General features: G+C 43.7%; 1 protein-coding gene across 1 annotated transcript in view; it reads right to left on the bottom strand.

The window, feature by feature from the left end:
* LOC126262207 (venom dipeptidyl peptidase 4-like) overlaps positions 1 to 12,788 on the bottom strand; it is a 425,317-nt gene that overhangs the window by 172,984 nt on the left and 239,545 nt on the right. Inside the window, exon 4 of the mRNA XM_049958631.1 lies at positions 3,531 to 3,611. Within this exon, the coding sequence (XP_049814588.1) occupies positions 3,531 to 3,611 (81 nt within the window). The remainder of the gene's footprint in view (positions 1 to 3,530; positions 3,612 to 12,788) is intronic.

Raw genomic sequence — 12,788 nt, 5'->3', positions numbered from 1 at the left:
ATAAACAGTATTTACAACAAAATTGAAATTGGCAACGTTTAATTCAATAGTTGATTTGTAACGTGAAACAGAGGGATGTTGTAGTAAAAATAAAGAAAACAATACCGATTCATATTATAGTGCGAGAAAGCGCAATTGCTTCAACAAACAGGAAAATAAAAAAAGTGAAAAAATACAGGGTGTATCAAAAATAATCATCCGATTTAAAAAATCATAACTGTTATGTTATTTGAGATACGTGCGTGAACAACGTACTGCTGGAAAGAGCGAACTCTCGAGTTTTACATGGTTCCCGCTAGGTAGCAGCAGTGTGCGCCCGCATCAGTTATAGTAAAAATGGTGCCGTGAGAACAGAAAGCTTTTTGTGATCTGCGTTTTGCGCAGTGCGGGTCAGTAATAACTGTTCAGCGTGACTTTCGTACTAGGTATGGTGTAGATCCCCCTACAGCACAGAGCACTAGACGATTGGCATCAACAATTCCGAGAAACAGGTTGTTTGTGCAAAGGCAAATCGCCGGGCTGTTCCCGAGTGTCTGACACAGACGTCGAAAGCATCCGCCACAGTTTCACAAGGAGTCCGCAGAAATCCGTTCGCCGTGCAACTCGACAGCTCGACATGCCTCGATGTTCGTCTGGCGTATGTTGCGTCGACGTTTTCACATGAAAACATACAAAATTCAGCTATTGCAAGCTCTTCGTGAAGGTGAGAAACAACAACGTGTGGAGTTCGGTAATTTCGCTTTTGCCAAGAAGGAGGATGACAGTTTTTTCCCACGCTTGGTGTTAAGTGACGTGACTACACTCCACTTAAATGGAAAGGTGAACCGTCATAATGTGAGAATATGGGGTACGGAACAACCACATGAAGTTGTACAACATGAGAGGGGCTCTCCAAAATTAAATGTGTTTTGTGCAGTTTGATGGGAAAAGGTGTATGGTCCATTTTTCTTTGTCGAGAACATTGTTACAGGAAGCATATATCTCGATATGCTTGAGTACTTTTTCCCACAGCTGGAGACTGATTCGAACTACTTGATTTACCAACAGTATAGGGCACATCCACACTGGCATCTGGAAGTGAGGGAATTTTGAAATCAAAGGGTTACCGAGCGCTGGATCGGCCGCACTGGACCAAATGATTCAGCCTTACATTATTGGCCTCAGAGGTCACCGGACCTGACTGTATGTGGTTATTTCTTGTGGGTGTTTATAACAGACATAGTTTATGTGCCTCTGTTACCAACAACAATGAACTGAGACATCACATAACAGCAGCTGTGGAAGTTGTAACTCAAGACCCGCTCGCTGCAGAGTGGGAACAATTTGAATACCGCGTCGACATATGTCGTGGATCTCGGAGGGGGGGGGGGGGGGGGGCATATTAAACACGTATGAAAAGGTATGAAAAAAAACCTGTTGAGTTTCCCGTTCATCAAAAAACTAAATTCATTGTATATGTTTATTACTTTCAAACGTCCGCAGCTCGTGGTCTTGCGGTAGCGTTCTCGCTTCCCGCGCACGGTGTCCCGGGTTCGATTCCCGGCTGGGTCAGGGATTTTCTCTGCCTCGTGATGACTGGGTGTTGTGTGTTCTTCATCATCATTTCATCCCCATCGACGCGCAAGTCGCCGAAGTGGCGTCAAATTGAAATACTTGCACCAACCTAACGGTCTACCCGACGGGAGGCCCTAGTCACACGACATTTACATTTTCTTACTTTCAAACGTGTCAAACCGGATGTTTCTTTTTGATACACCCTGTATATCAACCACCGATTCACTGAAAGGAAAAAAAAATCACGAAATTAGGGAAAACTGTCGGATGAAATGGCACGTCATTTTTATTGAACAAAAGCTGATGTAAGAAGTCCTGATAAGGAATCAACAGACAAGATCGCCAAATGCGCTGCTCGACAAAACTCTGCAGAAAGCTACGACAGAATTCCCGCGATTGTGACCAGATGGATATTAAGAAGCTCTGCAAAAGAGAAATGGGAAAAGAGAACGGGTGAGACTACAAAAGGGGTAGTTACAAATGGAGAACAAATCTTGCGTGTGCTCTGTACCTTGCGGTTCGTATTACTGTCATGTACACCTCTCCTCCATATTTGTTCTCCAATTTCCTGCCACGTAAACTCGTTACACTTCACTTTGCTACCCATTGTCTTTCCATTTCTACTCCATACGTCTTTTTTCCTCTCCTGTTCTTCGATACTAACTGCATCTGCTGGCGTGTGGCATTTCTTAATTACCGTTTTTGTTCTTAAGGAAGTCCGTTTGGAGACTCTTCTGTATGTGAACCAGCTGCTTCTTAAAAAAAATTTTGTTCTAATAATCGAGGAGTCTCATTACACTTAGTCCGCCCCCGGTAGCTGAGAGGTCGCCGGCACGGTAGCTCAGCGTGTTCGGTCAGAGGGTTAGCTACTCTCTGTAATAAAAAAACTGAGTGACTGGATCAATAACGAACTTCAATGGGCGTCACGGGACGTCCGCCACGAACAATTGCAACGAACTATAACGAACAACATGAGATTTCAAAAAAAAGAAAAAGTGGTCAGCGCGACGGACTGTCAATCATAAGGGCCCGGGTTCGATTCCCGGCTGGGTCGGAGATTTTCTCCGCTCAGGGACTGGGTGTTGTGTTGTCCTAATCATCATCATTTCATCCCCATCGACGCGCAAGTCGTCTAAGTGGCGTCACATCGAAAGACTTGCACCAGGCGAACGGTCTACCCGACGGGAGGCCCTAGCCACACGACATTTCATTTCATTTCATTTTCATTACACTTACACTACGCGAGCGCCACATACGGCATACTTATAATCTCAGTCTTTTTTTTTGGACTATGGAGCTGCAAATTTTCGAACTAAACTGCCGTTTGATGAAGACTGGACCGGCTGCACTATAGCAGCATCGCATTAAATCATTCATTCACTTCTGTTACTCTTCAACGTAATGTTGGCAAATTAGTACAGGCAGAGTCTGTGCAGTGAAACAGTAATCGAACTGAGTGACAACCTAATGTAAGGCTTTAACCTGGTAGCTACTCCCAGCTTTCATTCCAAAGCCCACAAACACTTACGCTAAGTTTGCACGTCGAGCAAGCCTGGCATGAGAAAACCGATGCAAGTATGGCGTTACTTGCCTTCGGAATTCTCATCGTAGCGCAGAGGAAAAGAAGGAAAACGAGAGTTGATAGGTATAAGTTGTCAGTATGTGCGTCAAACGTTCTAGAATGGCAACACTCTTGTATGATCAGGCAGCAAATGTCAGCTGACAACATTGTTCAAAATGGACAATATTGCAGATTCTCCATAAATTTAACGATGTTTCTAACTCAAGAGAAACATATATCTTTTCCAATTTCAAGAAACACTTGGAAAATCAACAAAAAACCTTGCTTTACAGGCGTATTTCAAAACATAAATATATAAGCTGCTTAGAAAATTAGACTGGTGTTGTACAATGAACTTCTTTCCGATTTCTGGAAGAGCAACTAAAATGATGACTTCAGTTAATAGAAGACTTACCTTTTCCACTTCATAACCAAGAAGAACGTAGCGCTCATCTGCCGACAACAAAGACACGTTCGCCTGGATACTGCTGTATACCTGTAAGACATGCATTTATCTTATGCACTTTTCTAATAAATAGTGCGTTTGGAGCATGCTGCAACAAAACACAAAAATAAACTCGTACATACTTACAAAAATACTATATGCGAGAGTCCAACATACTGATTTATTTTCATAAAAAGTAGAATGAGCGTTCCGCTGGAGATTGACTCAGTAGGACAACAACAACAGAAATACAATTCACTGTTGGTAATTTGCAAAATGTCACGAAATGATTTTCAGCCTTTCAGGCCCACTTTAGATTAGGTTTTCCCCCCAGACGACAAAGACGATATTATAGAAACATATTTTACAATGATTTACACGAAATTATATGTTACAACCTCACACCTATATTTTCCATGTCTAATACAAAATGGTAATTTATTTGTAGAAATCGCGTTATTGTTAATATTAAAATTCTTATACAAAGTTCTTGAAATGCAGACAGTTATACGGTACTAAGTAGGACATATTTCGATATTTTCCACATGAATACTAGGGGAAATCAACAAAGAAAATTATTGCTTCTACTGAACTTCTTACTAAAGGTGTCCTTACACGAAATTGATTTAATACTTTCATGTGCGTTTTAACTACACAATAACATTTTCCGTGTAAAAAAAGTTTCCAGAGAATGAATCAGCACTCACACAGTGCATGAACAAAAATGTGTTATTTTTAAAAAAAAACGCCATTTGAGTGTTGATTGTTCATTAATTTACATGATTTCCGCTTCGTATGTTGAAATGTTAAAATGTGTTTTAACAGTTCAACATGCACTTGAAAATAGCTACAGAGCTGAAATCATGATCGCATAAAATAAATGAACAACTAAAATCAAATAGTTGAAACTTCTTTCAATAAAATCTATATGACTGTGGTCCCACATCAAGAACAGTTGAAAAATGTGTTAACTTCAAAATGCGTGACACAAATACAGGACGAATTTATCGCACAGAACCTTAAAAACATTTCATGACCGCTTCTGTGAGGTCAGAAAGAAAAAAAATTGTCGTAAGTTTACAAAATTGAAAACAGAAATCTTCTTGTTTACCTCAGGGCAACAAACCAATAAGTACAAAAGGTTTTAGGGCATTACGACACCAAACCAATAGCAAGTGCAAAACAATGCCTCATCAAGAAAGCATGAGAATCTGCAAAAGCCATCTGATGATGGATTTCTAATAAATCGGAATCCAGTAATGGTTTGATTTATACGAAAATTTTTAAACGGTGCTTGTGGTTTGCTGCTGTTTATACACTGAAGCGCCAAAGAAACTGGTATAGGCATGCATATTAAAATACAAAAATATGTAAACAGGCAGAATACGGAGCTGCGGTCGGTAACGCCTACATAACACAAGTGTAGCTGCAATGACAGGTTATCGAGATTTAAGTAAGTTTCAACGTGGTATTATAATCGGCGCACGAGCGGTGGAACACAGCATCTCCGAGGTAGTGATAAAGTGGGGATTTTCCCGTACGACCATTTCACGAGTGCATCCTAAATACCAGGAATTCGGTAAAACATCAAATATCTGAAATCGCTGCGGCCGGAAAAAGATCCTGCAAGAACGGGACCAACGACGACTGAAGAGAATCTTTCAACGTGACAGAACGGCAAACCTTCCGCAAGTTTCTGCAGATTTCAATGCTAGGCCATCAACAAGTGTCAGCGTGCGAACCATTCAACGAAATATCATCGATACGGGCTTTCGGAGCCAAAGGCCCACTCGTGTATCCTTGGTGACTGCACGACACAAAGTTTTACGCCTCACTCCCGTCAGCACCGAAATTGGACTGTTGATGACTGGTAACATGTTGCCTGGTCGGACGAGTCTCGTCGCAAATTGTATCGAGCTGGTGGGCATGTATGGGTATGGAGACAACCTCATGAGTCCACGGACCCTGCATGTCAGCATGGGACTGTTCAATCTGGTGGAGGCTCAGTAATGGTGTGGGGCGTATGCAGTTGGAGTGATATGGGACCTCTAGATACGACCCTGACAGGTGACACGTACGTAAGCATCCTGTTTGATAACCTGCATTCATTCATGTCCATTGTGCATGCCGACGGGCTTTCCAGCAATTCCAGCAGGACAATGCGACATCCCACACGTCCAGAATTGCTACAGAGTAGCTCCAGGAAAACTCTTCAGAGTTTAAAAACTTCCATTGGCTACCAAACTCTCCAGCCATGAACATTATTGAGCATGTCTGGAATTCCTTTCAACGTGCTGTTCAGAAGAGATTACCACCCCTTCGTAGTCTTACAGATTTATGGACAGCCGTGCAGGGTTCAAGGTGTGTGTTCCCTCCAGCACAACTTCAGATATTGGTCGAGACCATGCCACGTCGTGTTGCGCCGCTTCTGCGTCCTTGCGGGGCCCGTACACAATATTTGGCATGTGTACTAGTTTCTTTGGCTCTTCAATGTAGAACACAAGTGAAGCAACGTTCAGATTCATTTACTCACTCAGCTCTATGATGGACTATGTCAAGATAAATATTACGATAGAAAAGAGCCCAAATACTATAAACAACATCAACCTTTATTTACATTGCTGATAGGCAAATTATCGTATGTATCAAGAGCAATATAGTTCAGAGCGCTTCAGATGAGCGTTTTACGTAATCCTGTATATAGCCGCCTCGCATAACGTGCGGAAAAACCTCTCATTTTAACAAAGATGCTCATGAATCACATGATTTTTCTCCTTTTACTAACACTGTTAATTAATGACGTCTAATTAGAGAAATAAATGAAATTAAGATATTTGCCTATGGTACAAACTACAATTGGCAAATCCGACTCCAAATATGAAGATCACCACTTTTTCTCCCACGACTGAATTAATTCTTTATCTACATATTTTTCAGACGAGGATTTGTGTTCCTACCATTCCCACTTTACAGCCCTCGCAATTTAGCAACGTAATCAAGAGATGTAATAGTTTACCTTCTTTCAAACTCTTACAGTTTATTCAAAAGACACAATAACTTATTACCCATAACGGAAGAACACCGCTACTTCACTATCTCTAAGTACGCAAGAGCCAATATTGCATTTTCATCAATTAACTTTCTCGGGGAACAGATTTACAAAGCTGTAACCTCAAGCTCACATACAATATAGTTCCTTATGTTTCTGTAATGCTAACCGTGTGGCCCCTACACCAATCTTATCTCGACAGGAGACAGATACTTGTCAGATGAGGATGACTGAGCAAACGAAACTGTTTCGTGAAGGGAGGCAGGTGTTGCAGAATATCAAGACGTTCGGTTGTTTTTGTGGTAAATGTAAGTATTCCTACTCAGCATTTCGGAACTACAGCGAAACTTTAGTCCTTAAACTTTCAGTTACAAGAGAAACATACGTATTCTAATTCTTTGTTTAAGGGTAAAAAATAATATACCAATATGAGATGTAAGGTAGAAACGTGGCAGACGCGATCGTTATCTTCTAGTGCTGCTGGATATGTTTATAATGGTCACTAGTTCCAAAATACGTTTCCGAGAAGTAAAAAGTGTTGTGGGATGATGTTTCCCATAAATATCCATGCTGGAAAGTACGATAGCAAACTCTTGTTCTTAGGTCTAACAGCGACAGACTACGATAAAAAATATTTGGAGGGAAAATGCAGCAAATGTTGAAAATGTGAAATGCGAAGAATTGTTTCGCAATGTAAACCGAATCCATTGCGTGCGCTTTATGTTAGAAACGATACAGAAAAGAGTGTACAGGATAGGCAGAATCGATTGCGAACAGTGAATGAAAGTGATGGTTAGAAATTTGCGTAAAATCCGACTGAATGCAGAGAAGAAGAATCACAGACTTCCTGAGTGTTTCGGTGGTAAACAGAACTAGTTTTATCCGTGCAGCAACCTCGTTCGCTGCTCTTTATCTCGGTTCAGGGGCCTGCGGGTAAACAAAAGCGTCGTTTCGTTTATTGCTGTTACGTAATAGTCAAACACAGCTCCCACCCAGTTACGGCATTTGCTGATACGTCGGGAGAGTTTCATACTGCAGCGTGGAACCATCGCTTTTACAAAAAAATCGAGGGCAGCTAGCCACAGAAACCGATGACAGACTCATCCACTCCAACCTGGAGACTATTTTCTGAACAACAGTGCACAAGACCGGCATTTATGTTTTCACAAAAACAATGAAATAAAAATACATTGGGTGACAAAAAAAGTGAGGCGCCCATAAGGGAGTAGAAAACGGAATGGAACTTCACAGGGTGCGAAGGTATGTGACGTTATTACACTGATCGCAATACGGAGTGAAATTTCCAAAGAAGGTATCTTTCCCTGGTGACGCGCAACTGCTGTAACTGGTCGTTGTTATTCTACATCTATATCTACATTATACTCCGCAAGCCACCCAAAGGTGTGTGGCGGAGGACACTTTACGTGCCACTGTCATTACCTTCCTTTCCTGTTCCAATCACGTATGATTCGCGGGAAGAGCGATTGCCGGAAAGCCTCCGTCAGCTCTTCAATCTCTATAATTTTACATTCGTGATCTCCTCGGGAGATATAAGTAGGGGGAAGCAATATATTCGATACCTCATCCAGAAACCTGGACAGCAAGCTACACCGTGATGCAGAGCGCCTCTCTTGCAGAGTCTGCCACTTGAGTTTGCTAAACATCTCCGTAACGCTATCACGCATACCAAATAACCCTGTGACGAAACGCGCCGCTCTTCTTTCTATCTTCTCTATCTCCTCTGTCAACCCGACCTGGTACGGATCCCACACTGATGAGCAATACTCAAGTATAGGTCGAACGAGTGTTTTGTAAGCCACTACCTTTGTTGATGGACTACATTTTGTAAGGACTCTCACAATAAATCAGAACCTGGCACCCGCCTTAAAAACAATTAATTTTATATAACCATTCCACTTCATATCGTTCCGTACACATACTCCCAAATATTTTACAGAAGTAACTGCTACCAGTGTTTGTTCCGCTATCATATAATCATACAATAAAGGATCCTTCTTTCTATGTATTCGCAATACATTACATTTGTCTATGTTAAGGCTCAGTTGCCACTCCCTGCACCAAGTGCCTATCCGCTGCAGGTCTTCCTGCATTTCGTTGCAATTTTCTAATGCTGCAACTTCTCTGTATCAGCATCATACACGAAAAGCCGCATGGAACTTCCGAGACTATCTACTAGGTCATTTATATATATTGTGAAAAGCAGTGCTCCCATAACACTCCCCTTTGGCACGCCAGAGATTACTTTAACGTCTGTAGACGTCTCTCTATTGAGAACAACATGCTGTGTCCTGTTTGCTAAAAACTCTTCAGTCCAGCTACACAGCTGGTCTGATATTCCGTAGGGTCTTACTTTGTTTATCAGGCGACAGTGTGGAACTGTATCGAACAGCTTCCGGGTACTAGCACTGGGCCAGAGATTACATCTGAGCTGTACCCACACACGTTCTGTCACAGACATATCTAAGGATTCATGAGATATATTCGCTGTTTCGAATATGGACAAATATCAGCTGTACAATGAAATGACGACAAGGAAAATCTGTGACGGACCGGCACTGGGACTCGGATCTCGCGTAGCACGCGAGCGGACGCCTTCACCGCTTCGGACATGTGCGGAAGAACAGACACCACGCATTCATACACACTGAAGCGCCAAAGAAACTGGTATAGGCATACGTATTCAAATACGATGTAAACAGGCAGAATACGGAGCTACGGTCGGCAACGGCTATATAAGACAACAAGTGTCTGGTACAGTTGTTACATCGGCTACTGCGGCTATAATGGGAGGTTACCGAGATTTAAGTGAGTTTGAACGTGGTGTTATAATCAGCGCACAAGCAATGGGACACAAAATCTCCGCCGGCCGCGGTGGTCTAGCGGTTCTAGGCGCTCAGTCCGGAACCGCGCGACTGCTACGGTCGCAGGTTCGAATCCTGCCTCGGGTATGGATGCGTGTGATGTCCTTAGGTTGGATAGGTTTAAGTAGTTCTAAGTTCTAGGGGACTGATGACCACAGATGTTAAGTCCCATACTGCTCAGAGCCATTTGAACCATTTGAACAAAATCTCCGACGTAGCGATGAAGTGAGGATTTCCCCGTACGACCATTTCACCAGTGTCCCCTGAATACCAGGATATCTCTGCGGCTGGAAAAAGATCCAGCAAGAACGGGACCAACGACGACTGAAGAGATTTGTTCAATGTGACACACGACCGCTACGGTCGCAGGTTCGAATCCTGCCTCGGGCATGGATGTGTGTGGTGTCCTTAGGTTAGTTAGGTTTAAGTAGTTCTAAGTTCTAGGGGACTTATGACCACAGCAGTTGAGTCCCATAGTGCTCAGAGCCATTTGAACCATTTGTTCAATGTGACAAAACTGCAACCCTTCCGCAAATGTCTGCAGATTTCAATGCTAGGCCATCAACAAGTGTCAGCGTGCGAACCATTCAACGAAACATCATCAGTATGGGCTTTCGGAGCCGAAGGCCCACTCGTGTATCCTTGATGACCACACGACACAAACTTTTACGCCTGGCCTGGGCCCGTCAACACCGAAATTGGACTGTTGATGACTGGTAACATGTTGCCTGTTCGGACGAGTCTCGTTTCAAATTGTATCCAACGGATGGACGTGTACAGGTAAGGAGACAACCTTATGAATCCACGGATCCTGCATGTCAGCGGGAGATTATTCTAACTTGTGGAGACACTGTAATGGTATGGGACATGTGCATTTGGAGTGGTATGGGACCCCTGATATTAGTCTGACAGGTGACACGTACGAAAGCATCTTGTCTGATCACTTGCATCCATTCATGTCCATTGCGCACTCCGACGGACTTGGCCAGTTCCAGCAGGACAATGCGACATCCCACACGTCCAGAATTGCTACAGTGTGGCTTCAGCAACAATCTTCTGAGTTTAAATACTTTCGCTGGTCACAAAATTCCTCAGATATGAACATTATTTAGCACATCTGGGATGCCTTGCAACGTGCTGTTCAGAAGAGATCTCCACCCCCTCGTACTCTAAGGGATTTATGGACAGCTCTGCAGGATTCATTGTGTCAATTCCCTCCAATACTACGTGAGACATTAGTGGAGTCCATGCCACGTCGTGTTGCAGCACTTCTGCGTGCTCTCGGGGGCCCTACGTGATGTTAGGCAGGTGTAGCAGTTTGTTTGGCTCTTCAGTGTATTTCATAACGGCTGTAGGGAACATTGCAGCGTACTTCTTAAAAACACAGGTACTGCAATATACACTACAGCCATTAAAATTGTTAAAATTGCTACAGCACGATGATGACGTGCTACAGACGCGAAATTTAACCGACAGGTAGAAGATGCTGTGATATGCAAATGATTAGGTTTTCAGAGCATTCACGCAAGGTTGGGGCCGGTGGCGACACCTACAACGTGCTCACATAAGGAAACTTTCCAACCGATTTCTCATACACAAACAGCAGTTAACCGGCGCTGCCTGGTGAAACGTTGTTGTGATGCCTCGTGTAAGGAGGAGAAATGGGTACCACCACGTTTACAACTTTTATAAAGGTCGGATTGTAACCTATTGCGACTGCGGTTTATCACATCGCGACATTGCTCCTCGCGTTGGTCGAGATCCAATGACTGTTAGCAGAATATGGAATCGGTGGGTTCAGGAGGGTAATACGGAACGCCGTGCTGGATCCCAATGGCCTTGTATCACCAGCAGTCGAGATGACAGGCATCTTATCCGCATGGCTGAAACGGATCGTGCAGCCACGTCTCGATCCCTGAGTCAACAGATGGCGACGTTTCCAAGACAACAACCATCTGCACCAACAGTTCGACGACGTTTGCAGCAGCATAGACTATCAGCTCGCAGACCACGGCTGCGGTTACCCTTGACGCTGCATCACAGACAGGAGCACCTGCGATACTGTACTCAACGACGAACCTGGGTACACGAATGGCAAAACGTCATTATTTCGGATGAATCCAGGTTCTATTTACAGCGTCATGATGGTCGCATCCGTTTTTGGCGACATCGCCGTGAACGGACATTGGATCGTCATCGCCATACTGGCGTATCATCCGGCGTGGTGGTATGGGGTGCCATTGGTTACACATCTCGGTCACCTCTTGTTCGCGTTGACGGCACCTTGAAGAGTGGACGGTACATTTTAGATGTGTTACGACACGTGGCTCTACCCTACATTCGATCCCTGCGAAACCCTTCATTTCAACACAATCATGCACGACCGCATGTTGCAAGTCCTGTACGGACCTTTCTGGATACAGAAAATGTTCGACTGCTGCCCTGGCCAGCACATTCTCCAGATCTCTCACCAATTGAAAACATCTGGTCAATGGTGGCCGAGCAACTGGCTCCTCACAATACGCCAGTCACTACTCTTGATGAACTGTGGTATCGTGTTGAAGCTGCATGGGCAGCTGTACCTGTACTCGCCATCCAATCTCTGTTTGACTCAATGCACAGGTGTATCAATGCCGTTATTACGGCCAGAGGTGGTTGTTCTGGGTACTGATTTCTCAGGATCTATGCACCCAAAGTGCGTGAAAATGTAATCACATGTCAGTTCTAGTATAACATATTTGACCAATGAATACCCGTTTAACATCTGCATTTCTTCTTGGTGTAGCAATTTTGATGGCGAGTAGTGTAGCTTTCATCCGCCGATACCAATTAGTGACTTTTATTAAAATCTCTGCCCCCCTCCCCCTGCACCCCGTACGGGAATTACAGGAAGTGTTTGCGTTTGGTCGGTGAGTCGTGCACGGATAGCCAAAGCGGTTAAGGTGGCCGCTCGCGTAAAACGGGAAACTCAGGTTCCCTGCCGGGCCGGCACAGATTTTCATTGTCCTCATACCATTATACAGCAGACGGTTGTCCAGATTCGCAAGTATGAAAACATTTCATGTATTTCATGACAGCTATAATTCAGCGCAGTCGTACTTCTTAATAACACAGGCACTGCAACATCGTATCGTTGGCGCCTTATCTAAGGAACCTGCTGGCCACTGGCCTACCTCAAGCAGTTCAGAGAGACACGTGTAATATGTGAACCAGCATTGTCTTGTTGGAAAGTGTAACCACGATGGTGCTGCATGAGAGGTAACATTCGTGTACGCGAAATGTTGGTGGCATGCCGTC

The sequence above is a fragment of the Schistocerca nitens genome, chromosome 6 (genome assembly GCF_023898315.1).
Source record: "Schistocerca nitens isolate TAMUIC-IGC-003100 chromosome 6, iqSchNite1.1, whole genome shotgun sequence".
Taxonomy (NCBI): domain Eukaryota; kingdom Metazoa; phylum Arthropoda; class Insecta; order Orthoptera; family Acrididae; genus Schistocerca; species Schistocerca nitens.
Note: the sequence above shows the minus strand (reverse complement) of the source record. Positions and strands in the feature narration are given on the sequence as shown.